Here is a 12,618-nt window from a genome sequence, read left to right on the forward strand (position 1 = left end):
TTGGCCACCCTGACTCAAAATTAGGAGAGCTTGGAAAGGATCATTGAACAAAAATTCTATGATCTTGATATGAAAGTCACTGAGATACAGACAGTAGTTGAGCAGCTCCAAGAGGAAGTAGAGGAGAAGAAAGGAAAGGCAACTACAGAAGCTTTTCAGTATGTGCCAAGAGGTCAGAGGTCAGCTGCAGTGCCAGTACCTGATACTAGGGCTACTACATTAGCACCAGCAGCTACAACTTCAGTGCCACCTCTAGCAGCCACTCCAGCAGCTCCAGCTACATCGACAAAAGCCTTCGTCCTTGGAGTCATCTCTACACTACCTCACGGAGACCAAGCCTAAGAGATGCATAGCACTATGAATATTTGAACTTTTTGGTAACTTGTTGCCAAAGGGGGAGAAATATGTATAGATCATAGGCTTCGAGAGAGAGTGTTGCTTTTTTTGTCTCTCTTGCTACTTGTTTGGTTGAACTTTATTGTGTGATTGTTTCATACCTTATGTCCTTATGTGAGATACTTGTATGATCATGTGTTTGGTCATATGCTACTTTAATGGTTGTCTGGATGATACTATCTCTTATATCCATATATGATCATTCACTTTGCTTGGTGATGAGTGCATGCTTTTAATTGATATCATTTTGAGCGCTCCACCAAGATGTATGTGACATGGAAGAGTAACCCATGATACTAATCGATTGTGCATTTGCATTCAAAAGCAAAACTTAAATAATGCACAAATTTAGGGGGAGCTCTTGCTTATCACATACTTCTCAAAGCGACGATGTATTTCAATCTTATTATCATTTGTCGAAGCTTTGATCTATATGTTGTCATCAATTACCAAAAAGGGGGAGATTGAAAGTGCAACTATCCCTGGGTGGTTTTGGTAATGATTAACAACAAATAGCTCATTGAACTAATGCTATTTCAAGATGAATATTTCAGGAAAGTTGAATGATTGGCATGGCATGGATTAGGAATGTGGACCCCTCAAAATGCTAAGGACAAAGGATTGGCTCAAGCTCTAAAGCTGAAGACTCTACATTTTACTTTTAGAGATCCAAGATCACATTGAGTCCATAGGAAAAGCCAAGACTATTAAAAGGGGATGAGGTGTTGCTTAATGGTTTGCTTGCTCAAAATGCTTAATGATATGCTCCAAAAACCCTCAACCACTTTCTCATATCCACATATGTCCCAAACCAAAAGTCAAACTCGGCCCCACCGATTTGATCTATCCCACGCCACCGTGTTCATTTGACATAGCAACTGCTAGAAACCCTAGTCACTTCGATCTCACCGATAGGGATCTCGGTCTCACCGAGATGGGATTGCAAACTCTCTGTTTCCCTTCATTACATTTCGGTCTCACCGGGATGAGCGAATCGGTCCCATCGAGTTTGCCTGGCAAACTCTCTGGTTAGCTTATTACCAAAGTCGGTCCCACCGAGATTACGTTATGCCTTAACCCTAAAGAAATCGGTCCCACCGAGTTGACATGTCGGTCCCACCGAAATGCCTAACAGTCACATTATGAACTAAATCGGTCTGACCGAGTTTCTGATTCGTTCCCACCGAGTTTAGTAAATTGTGTGTAATGGTTAGGTTTTGTGTGGAGGCTATATATACCCCTCCACCCTCTCCTCATTCATGGGGGAAAGCCATCAGAACATGACTACACTTCCAACATTCATTTTCTGATAGAGAACCACCTACTCATGTGTTGAGGCCAAGATATTCCAATCCTACAATTTGAATCTTGATCTCTAGCCTTCCCCAAGTTACTTTTCACTCAAATCATCTTTCCACCAAATCCTATCCTATGAGAGAGAGTTGAGTGTTTGGGAGACTATCATTTGAAGCACAAGAGCAAGGAGTTCATCATCAACACACCATATATTACCTTTTGGAGAGTGGTTTCTCCTAGATTGGTTAGGTGTCACTTGGGAGCCTCTGTCAAGATTGTGGAGTTGAACCAAGGAGTTTGTACGGGCAAGGAGATCGCCTACTTCGTGAAGATCTACCCTAGTGAGGCAAGTCCTTCGTGGGCGATGGCCATGGTGGGATAGACAAGGTTGCTTCTTCGTGGACCCTTCGTGGGTGGAGCCCTCCGTGGACTCGTGCAGCCATTACCCTTCGTGGGTTGAAGTCTCCATCAACATGGATGTACGATAGCACCACCTATCGGAACCACGCCAAAAATCTCCGTGTCAACATTGTGTTTGCTCCCTCCAAACTCCTCCCTTTACCTTCATATGCAATGATTTACATTCCGCTGCTATACTCTTAGAATTTCATGTGTAGGTTGATTGCTTGACTTGTGCTAAGTTGCTAAAATCTGCCAAGACTTAAAATTGGGAAAAGGCTAGATTTTTATTTGGTCAAGTAGTCTAATCACCATCCCCTCTAGGCATACTTTCGATCCTACACACATACGCTAAATCCACATACACATAAGGAGATACAACGATTCAAAGTCAACACAAGAGGGTACAAAGGGTAGCTAGTTCATTCCAATCCTTGAAGGAGAGAGGTGTTGAATCCTAGAAGGATCTTCCCATGAAAGGGGTCTTGAATCCACTTGGGGGATCTTCTCACATGGAGGTCTTGAACTCCATGGGAGTGGTAAATGGATGAGCAAAGCTCTATCTTAAATGAGCTCTAGACTTTGCTAACCCTAACTCGAGGTGGGAGAAGAGTATATTAGTCTGGTGGGAGAGATGGGTACATGGGCCTCAGCCCGAGTCTCTGCACGCAGGAAGGTACCGGACGTCTGGTGGGTTCCGGTCGTCCGATGGCTTGCGGGCGTCCCGACGTCTGGAAGTCGTCAAATTTTCGACGTTTCTTCGTTGGACATGTGGCACCAGATATTCGGCCATGGTCGGTCATCCGGTGGCTGACGAGTGTCGGATGGCCGGTGTTCGTCGGTCGTGTTTTTTCAATTAGTTCCTGATCATGCATAGCACGCACATTTGAGGTAGTAGTCATGTCTCACATGCGGAAAGTGAAGGTCCAAAGAGTAGCAAGTTAACCTTGGATTTGATTGCTCTTGCACGAGCTCTTGTCATCGGTCCACTCGTGCCTCGGATGACGATGACGTGTCCATAGGGATGACCGTAGGATGCTTCATGTCACATGTATTATAGAGAAATCACTTGGAGGGGAGAACACTAAATGGAAATGTAACTAATGTGATCATGTTGTTTTGAGTAGTTACTCTAGAGGTTCTACTAATTTGCTGAAGGAGGCAGGGAGCCATGGAATCCAAGCATGTACAGAGGTGACAATTGACATTCTGAATTCAACTCTATACTTTATGTTTTGTAAGTTAGGAGGAGAGGGATTGTGTGCATCGATAATTTCCACTGATCGTGCACTACGCACATATATAGATAAAGGGGGTGCGTCTGGTGTCTTGTCTTCCAAGATACAACAAATTGCAGAGGGGAGAGAGACATGACAGGTGCAATGTACAAAACCTAGACCTATATTTTTTCTTGCGAGAAGACCTATATACGTATATGCAAAGAGTGCATGTTCAACATGTTGATTGGATTAAAAAATAGTAAAACATATCCCCACATTGACACTTTTTCAAAATGATGAATTTATATATCCGTATAGTCTTATGCCAATACTTGTATCAATGAGATTTATGTGTTCGCGTTACTGAGCGACAAGCCACGGTGTTGCGACCACGAGTGGTGTTGTTGCGATGACAAATCATAGGCAACAAGCCACAGTGTTGCGACCACGAGTGGTGCTGTTGCTGTTAGGATTTAATTAATCCTATTAATCCCTGCTTTTTCTGACAAAGGCGGTTGCCTCATGTCCCTTCGGACACACCCCCTTCAAGGGCTATATATATGTGTAATCCCATCGTCAATGAGAATAACCATTCACTTTACATCTCTATCTCTTGTCTTTCTCTTTCTCTAGTTAAAACAGTTGCGATGACAAATCATGGCCAACAACCCACGGTGTTGCGACCACGAGTGGTGCTGTTGCGATGACAAATCATGGGCAACGTAACAATTGATGGAGGAGCACCGTCGAAAATGCCAAAGAAGCAAGCGCGGAGCTCTGCTGAGAGCGGCAAGCCGATGTTGCGACTGCGGATGGTGCTGCTGCGACGGGCGACATAACAGCTGGAGGAAAAAAAAATCGCGGCATGGTGTGTGGCGAGAGACGAGCGGGACCTACGATCCTGAGCATACACGCAGCTGCCATCGACGGCTAGGGAGACCGATCGATCAACCGACGCCAAGCGCCCTCCGTTTGCTCGAGGCACCATGTCTACTCTTTCTTCATCATGCAAAAGCACGCTGCGAAAAATAGTCAAATAGTCATTTTGCCCAGTACAGAATATTCAGTTTTCTACAGGGATTAGAGCCATCGCAACGGATAGGTTCGGAGCAGCTACTGCAACTATTTAGTTCAACGCGGTAGATATCCAGCAACACACTCTGGGTGGAGTATCGAACTGACAAGTTAGTAAGAAGCAGTCTCATCATCTCGGGTAGGAGGACGGTGAGTCAGGTAATGTTACCTCCGCCCAAACTCAGTGAGACGGTACAGATGCGTTAGGCCATTCCCAGAGAACTTCATAAGGTTGATGCGAATCATCCTCGTTCCGGGAAGATTCACCTTGATCTCTCGCCATTCTTCTGAAAACAGCAATCTGGGAAGCATAGCCAGGTTCGTTGCTCGAGCCGCCAACGCCACTGAACTCCACACTGTAGTTGTGGCTTGCAGCGAGGACAGTAGCCCAGCGCTGGAACTGGGACCTCGTCCATTCGAACTTGTGGTCATGGTTGCGGAACTTGCAAGGTCCAGCGTCTTGTTCCTGCTCCTCTTCTTTGTTTGGCAAAGCTGACCTCTGGAGGATAGGGTTGTATTCGTAGTTGGGTGTGGAAACAATGAGTACCGCCGGACAGAATGAACTCAATACAACGTTGCCAAATAAACTTGCTTGGTCCTCCTCCACATGCTCAATCACCTGCAGTTTACTTCGGTTAGTCGAAAAAAGTCCCTAAACAAAACAACAAGATATGTAGAAGCATTTCCGGGTACATTTTATGTAGCATGGGTACTGATTACAAACGTCCTTCAGATATGTTGTCTTACACATAAAGGAACTAACTCCCGCGTTCACTCCTACAGTAATTCTACATCAAATCCACATCAGGAACAACCCATATGCCGAGATCAATTCTAGAACAAAACCAAGCATAACATTTTATATAACAAAACCAAACAAGAAGATAGAAACAGTTCAAAAGGAGTACTCGGCTACCTCAAGACAGGTGCCAATATCAAACCCATATAAGCGAGAATCAAAATCTGTTACTGATCCATGATAGAGCACAGCTGTTGGAACACTACTTTGTAACAAGAGTTTCTTGCTAAGCTTCTGATGAAGGCTCTGCAATGTCAGATAGAGGTGAAACAAATCCAAATATAAATCATTGAAAAGGAAAAAAATGGTTCAAAGAGTAAACAATTATTAGAACATGACTTTGAACCTTTGCCGCTCTCGTAAGACCCTTTCGAGAAATATCAACACCAACAATTTTTTCAAGGGTTGTTGGATGCTCTAACAGTGAGTCAAGAAGGCTACCAGATCCACAACCAAAATCAACCTGAAAAATTCAGCTTTAACAGTGACAAGCCAATACTTGTAAATAAGGAACTAGGATGAAAGTAACATTCACCAATGTTGTAGCATGCAGCTGGTTGATGTGCCGAACAGCAAATTCAACCCTCTGTTTAGATAAAGGGGGATTGAACAAGGCCTTCTCCATTCTATCTTCTAAAGGTTCAGTTACTTGCAACACCTTTACGGAGAACTCCAAGACGCAGCTGTCTGCAAAGATGTTCAAAATGTAGAAAGGATGTTGAAGCCCGATTCCAACAATCGTAGATAACTGTCAGATTGAGCTATTGATATAGGTAGCTCACCTCTACATATCTTGGAAAGGTCCGGTGACAACTCACAAGCTGCAGCCAGGCTCAAATCCCTATCAGACAGTTGATCTACAAAGCATGCACTTTGATTAACTGAGAGTTGGGTTGCACATGATTCAAGCTGATTCCTAACAGCTCCAGCCCCTATCTCAAATTCAAACTCATTATTGACTTCTAGGAGATATCTCTTTCTGCTGTCCTTCATAAACAGCTGAACACTGTAGCTTATGCAAGCCAACGATCCATGGGATGGAAAAACGCCAGAATCTTGACCATCAATGTATGTTAAAAATGCACCGCTTTCAAGCTGCTGATATGATGTATCCATAGAAAAATATCCAACTGCGCTGCATGTTCTTGAATCACCACCACTTGTCTTGCCATAGACAGATAAGCACATTGCAAATTCTTGTAAAAATATATTCGGATATATCGTGAAGTCATCAGTGCTCTTAGGAAGATTTAGCTTCTCCACAGGCGTGTTCAGCTGCTTAAAATAACGATTGAACCAAATCAAGACCTTCAACGCAGAATTCTGAATAGCATCAGTTTCCTTGCTCCAGCTACAATCTGTAGAATACTCTAGTAAAAGGTCCCTCTTCTTTGAATATATTTTGACAGAGCACTTGAACATGTCTGGGTTTTCCTTGGCAATCCTTCCATCATTTGCGCACTGATTTCCTGCGGTTGCTTTTGGTGACCCCATCTCTTCAGAGCCCACAGCTGATCCTAGGACATTACAGGATGCACTTACCCTATTGGCAGCGAAATAGGGTTCTGATAGCCTCTGGAGTCGACAGAAAGAACAAAGGAGATCTCGTGGAGAGGGGCCTTTCCAACTGGTACGAGTATAAACACACGGAAGCTCTGCCACAAGAATCGAGTCCTTGGAGATCTTGTAAATTCCATCAGGTAATTTTCTCAGAAGAATCCTGAGGATCCAAAAGCATGTTACCTAAACAAAATATAAAATAGGGCGAGAAAGGGTAGTTCCTAAAAGGTAGAGAAAAGCAGTCTAAAAAATGAAGATAAGTAGAACACAATGGAGAGAAACTGATGAATGACCGGCATCTACAGCTAGATTACGATTCCCTATAGATTGTTAGCTGGTGTATCACTTATATAACAGATTGCAGTCTTGCTGCAAACATATAGCATACAAGTGAAACCGTCAACAAGCTTGTACCTGTAATAGGTACATAGATTGACATGATCAGTTTGAAGTTCTGTATCTCTCCTTGTGTATCCCACATTTGCCAAAACTGCATCTCCATAAATTGTTTGGCCAGAAATGTAGGAAGCTCGCTTATTTATTACACAGTTCATATTGCGATCTCCACGATCATCCACCAATTGTTTTGATAAATCAGAAACAAATTGTACATCCGGAGCTGGGAAATAAAACCTCATCTCAGAAGATGCTTTGTCAACTGTTCTGCAGTAAGAAAAATGCTTTAAACAGTCAGCCCAACCAATTTGCTGTAAAGGTTAAGAAGTCAAGACTTCACAAATCACTGACTCTGTACTGACCTTGAGACAAGGACATGAGATGAGTCAGTTGCAGAGAGCTTCAATGCTATATCACCCATGTAATGTTCATTCTCTGATATATTAAGACTTACCATCTTAGGTTCATCCTCCACCGCACAAGGAATAAGAACTGCTTCTACTCTTATGGGATCTGAAATACCAGACCAGCACTGAAGTGCCAAATCAACAGCCTCAGAGGAATAAGGCCTTTGACTCTGAATCCAGAAGTTTCTGTTACTAACAGATACACCAGGAGATTGTTTGGCAGCATTATAGATCATCGAAAGAACCAAGAGAGGATCAAATTCTGCCTTAGGGTCTATAATTTTACACAATGTATGGACCTTAACATCACAAGCAACAATAGCTGAAATAGGTATCTTTCCAAGGAAGTCCCCAGTTCTTCTGAGTGTCACACTCAAGTGCCCAACAAGAGGATGAGATGATGTGGGGAAGTTCTGAAATGAAGCATAGAAGTATAGCCTTGTTAAAATAGGTATTGAATAATCGGAACTCAGAAGGATATCGTAGACAAATAAATGTGTGCTTCGATTAACATCGATAATTCATAGGGAAAATGATTGAGACTTCAAGACCTATATTTAGATAAATCATATAGAAACATGTGCTCGGACATGATAGAGAATTGTCAGAGAGTGTAAAAACATGAACACAAAAGTGCCCAAAGAAAAAATTGGCAGTATGTTCTATCAGTCTGTCGTTTACGACAGATAACCATAAACAAGATATATCGCTTCAATAAAGGTCCTCATTATCAAAGTCTTATAAAAAATATTAACAATAGTTACTAATTATGCACTACAACAACAAGCTAGCCATCAAATGCAAGGATCCCAGGGCCAGGAGAGGAGAACATAGAGTTCCCCTGAAATGGGCAACACCATGAAAATACCAATCTACTCCCTCTGTAAAGAAATATAAGAGCGTTTAGATCACTACTTTAGTGATCTAAACGCTCTTATATTTCTTTACGGAGGGAGTACTTTTCTTCCTATGAACTTACATTTGTACATAACTTAAATCTTAAATTTGAAGATACAATACCAAGATCAGGCAAAAATACGGACCTCATCTGTAAAAAAGTAAGATATCCGACTAATAAGTTCCTCCCAAGCTTCTTCGGGTGTATTAGGGATATTTGATGTGGGCTGAATACCAAGCTACAATAGAAAAAACAAATGGTTATCATAACTTGTCCATAGCATGAAGAACATTGTACATCATGGAACTATGTTATACATGCCAAATAGCTAGCTACCTAACCTATCGCACAAAGGAACTACGTAATTGCACACCTTCTTACTGAAGTTCCTGATCATTGTTTATGAGAATTGTCAGTAGAAAGGGCGACGAAAGATGGGCTACAGTACACAACTCATTCACCAAGGATGGATTCTCCAAACTGGGTTACTGACCTCAGAAGCCAAATGTTCGTATCTAAGATACAAGATAACATTGCTGCCTAAACATAATGGGGCACTGCATGCCAGAAAGAAACAACTGAATCTAGAGAATTGCAACTAGTCCTTGTCCCCCTTTTCAGGTAAGACTGCAGGAGGGAGAGACGCAGTACCCGGATCATACACTACATATTGTTTATATTTATACAGTATAGAATCACAGCTTAATAATGTTACAAACACACCCTAAAGCCCCAGCGATAGAAAACTTGGCAACCTACATGCATAGGGAGGAAGCAGAATCCCACGCCGCCACCAGCCCTAACCGGTTTACCTTTTCGATGGCGATCTGCGCGGCGCCCTGCTCGGCGTCCTTCTTCCTGACGAAGGTCCCCGGGGTGGAGACGCTGAGCACCCCCGGGATGTCGAGCTGGCAGCGGTAGACGCACCTAGTGCTCTGCGGCAGCGCGAGGCCGGGGCAGACGCCGTCAACGGCCTCCCGCACCTCATCCACCCTGTAGACGGCCTTGGCGCCGTACCGCTGGTGGATCACCGCCTTGGGCGTCGGCGTCGCCGTCGCCGTCGCTGTCGGCATTGCGACTCGTCTCGGCTTCGATCGACCCCCGCCGCCTCGCCGCCGCCACAGGCAGCCGCACCCAAATCCTCCACAGGCAGAATCGATCGATGGATGAGAGCGGAAAAGAGTGAATTTGCGACCGAGGGGTGGGAATGGAATCGGAGGGGAAAGGATGGGTCACGAATTATTATTATTTTTGATCTAAGGACGGGTCACGAATTAGTGGAGTTAAACCCCAGCCGTGAAGAGGAGACGAGGCCTCGAGGGGTTGAGTGAGAGGGGGCGCTTCCGTGCGGTGGGGTTTATGGCAGAGAAGACCAGTACTAGTACTCCGTTCCAAGCGTGTTGAACACCTAGAAGAATTTGCAAATTCCAAAATATTAGTCGTATAATTTATTTTAATATAGCTAAGCTTTATTGATCATAGTCCACATGAAGTGGTATAAAAAAGTCATGTGAATGGATGAACCATAGATATCGCCTCCCATCAAGAGTGTTTGGAAACTTAGCTAATCTATCTGCACCAGTATTTTAAATTTACAATTAACTAAACTAGCTCGCTGCTTAATCTCGTCAATGATACAACCATAAGTGCTACTAGTTTCTCTTTTAGTGCCGTTTCACCACCTGCTTTGAGTCAGAGGCAATTATAAATTTTTAAATCATCAAGTCTTCTGCAAGAGCCAAAACTTTTCTGCATGCCATTGTCTCGAGTGTAGCTACATCGATGATTCCCCGGACAATCAGAGAGGAGCTACCCAAATATCGTCCAACATCATCTCGGCACACTGCGGATGCTACTCCTCTCAATTCGGACTTTGCCATGCTTGCATCGACATGGATTTTTGCATAACTCCAGGGTGGTGCTCTAGGCCTCGCCGTTGTTCTTCTGATCTCAGTTGGCACCCTTGTCTCCTTCTCTATTGTCATCTCCAATTCTGATATAAATCTTTTAATGAACTCGTGAGTGGTCGGAGGACTTTAAAGACCACTTCGTGTATGACTTTCCTCCGTGCCCACCATAAGGTGATTGACGGCTTAATGAATGCCTCATGTGATAATGAATCAATCATCGCGAATAACCACTACTTGGCACTTAGGTTCAGTTGTCTCGCATAAATGCTCCGCCAACTCCCCATCAACAAGTGCCCGCACGCACCTCGTCATGTTGCACTCGAGCAACGAGTGTCTCCAGGAGTCAACCGCGCCACAAAGAGCGCAAGTACTGGTGGTGGACATTTTCCTATGATCCCGTACATCCTCGGTTGGCAATGAATGCGTTGCTAGTCTCCAGAGAAACATACGTACTTTACCTGATATTCACAATAGTTTACATGAGGCCGCATCTCTTGATGAAGCCAAAGTAATTACACCACTCCTGAAAGGTGATGTTGAAATCTTCGTCCAGGAGAAGGAAAGTGATCCTGATGTGGAGTGGAACTCCTAGGGCCAATCTTTCACAAACTGGAGGGGGGAAGAAACGAAGAACACGAGAGGAAAATCACTCAATCAACAAGATCCAAATCATATATGTGCTAAATCCACATACACAAGAGGAGATACAAAGATCTAAAGTAAACACAAGAGGATACATAAGGTAGCTAGTTCATCCCAATCCTTGGAGGAGAGAGGTCTTGAATCCTAGGAGGATCTTCCCATGAAGGGGTCTTGAATCCACTTTGGGTATCTTCTCACATGGAGGCCTTGATCTCCATGGGAGTAGGGGTAAGTGGATGAGAAAATATCTATCTCTATCTTGAATTATCACAATGATAACCCTAAAACATAGGTGAAGGAGGAGTATATATAGTCTAGGGGTAGATAGAGGTACATGGGCCTCGGTCCAAGTCATGCATGTAGGAACGGTCTGGATGATCCGGAAGGTGGTCTGGATGATCCGGGAGGTGGTTCGGATGATCCGGCGTCGGAGGTCTGGATGATCCGGGCGCCGTCAGGATCGTCTGGCTGTGTCGTAGCAGCCGTCGCGGGTCAGGATGATCCGGGTTTTAGTGCAGATGATTCGGCTTTGCTCGGTGGGGTGATGTGGCTTCGGGTGATGGGGAACATTGCATGAAAATTAAAAAAATCTACGAAACACCCAAGATCTAATCTAGGAGATGTATAACAGCGACAGGGGAGTGTGTCTGCATACTCTTTGTAGACCAAAAGTGTTAGCGTCATAACGCGATTGATGCAGTCGTACTCTTGACGATCCAATCCGATCTAGTGCCGAACGAACGGCACCTTCGAGTTTAGCACACGTATGGCTCGTCGACATCCTCTCCTTAATCCAGCAAGTGAGGGAGAGGAGGTAGATGAGATCTGAACCAACACGACGACGTGATGGTGGAGGTGGTGGCGGCAGCGAAATTCCGGCAGGGCTTCACCAAGCGCTGACGAAACATGGGGGATGAGTAACGGAAGGGAGACAGGGAAAGCCCGGAAGGGTGACGGGGCACGCCCTAGCCCCCCTCCCACAGCACAGGCCAGCGCCTGGGGGGAGGAGTGCCCTCCAAGCCAAGTGGAGGGCCCTCCCCCTTAGGGTTTCCCTTCCCCGGGCGCATGGGCCTTGTAGGGGCTGGTGCATCTGGCCCAATAAGGCCAGGGCACCCCCACCTACAGCCCATGCTACTGTATGGGACATGGTGAAACCCTTTACAGACTTTTGGACCCCTCCGGAATCCACCAAAACCTTCTGGAAGCTTCCCGGTACAATACCCAAAAAAACAAACTTTTTCCGGAACCCCGATAACAACTTTCCATATATGAATCTTTACCTCCGGACTATTTCGGAGCTCCTTGTGACATCACGGGTCCCATTCCGGACTCCGATTAACCTTCGGACTTTCCAATATTGATATCTCAATACTACCCTAGCGCTACCGAACGTTAAGCGTGCAACTCTACGGGTTCGAGAATCATGTAGGCATGACCGAGACTCCTCTCCGGTCAATAACCAATAGCAGGATGTGGATGCCCATATTAGTTCCCACATATTTCATGAAGATCTTTATCGCTTGAACCACGATGTCAATGATTCGATTAATCCTGATTCCCTTTGTCCGGCAATATGTTACTTGCCCGGGATTCGATCATCGGTATCTCCATACCTAGTTCA

General features: G+C 44.5%; 1 protein-coding gene across 1 annotated transcript; it reads right to left on the reverse strand.

The window, feature by feature from the left end:
- Nucleotides 1-4,287: 4,287 nt before the first annotated feature.
- LOC119363730 (small RNA 2'-O-methyltransferase-like) lies at nucleotides 4,288-9,792 on the reverse strand. The gene is made up of 9 exons (XM_037629100.1): nucleotides 9,258-9,792; nucleotides 8,591-8,683; nucleotides 7,503-7,960; nucleotides 7,159-7,407; nucleotides 5,967-6,904; nucleotides 5,720-5,871; nucleotides 5,531-5,647; nucleotides 5,302-5,430; nucleotides 4,288-5,004 (listed from the first exon to the last, which is right to left on the reverse strand). The coding sequence occupies exons 1-9, from the start codon at nucleotides 9,516-9,518 to the stop codon at nucleotides 4,567-4,569; spliced, it is 2,835 nt and encodes a 944-aa protein (XP_037484997.1). The 5' UTR covers nucleotides 9,519-9,792; the 3' UTR covers nucleotides 4,288-4,566.
- Between the last annotated feature and the right edge of the window lie 2,826 nt (nucleotides 9,793-12,618).

The sequence above is a fragment of the Triticum dicoccoides genome, chromosome 2B (assembly GCF_002162155.2).
Source record: "Triticum dicoccoides isolate Atlit2015 ecotype Zavitan chromosome 2B, WEW_v2.0, whole genome shotgun sequence".
In the NCBI taxonomy this organism is placed as follows: Eukaryota; Viridiplantae; Streptophyta; class Magnoliopsida; order Poales; family Poaceae; genus Triticum; species Triticum dicoccoides.

What these genes read in the sequence shown, in the direction of transcription:
- LOC119363730 (XM_037629100.1), bottom strand. Translation starts at nt 9,518, where the DNA reads ATGCCGACAGCGACGGCGACGGCGACGCCGACGCCCAAGGCGGTGATC. An exon ending in TCTCATGTCCTTGTCTCAAG is followed by an intron (nt 7,408 to 7,502) that starts GTCAGTACAGAG and finishes TTCTTACTGCAG; the next exon opens with AACAGTTGACAAAGCATCTT. An exon ending in AATCTATGTACCTATTACAG is followed by an intron (nt 6,905 to 7,158) that starts GTACAAGCTTGT and finishes TTGGATCCTCAG; the next exon opens with GATTCTTCTGAGAAAATTAC.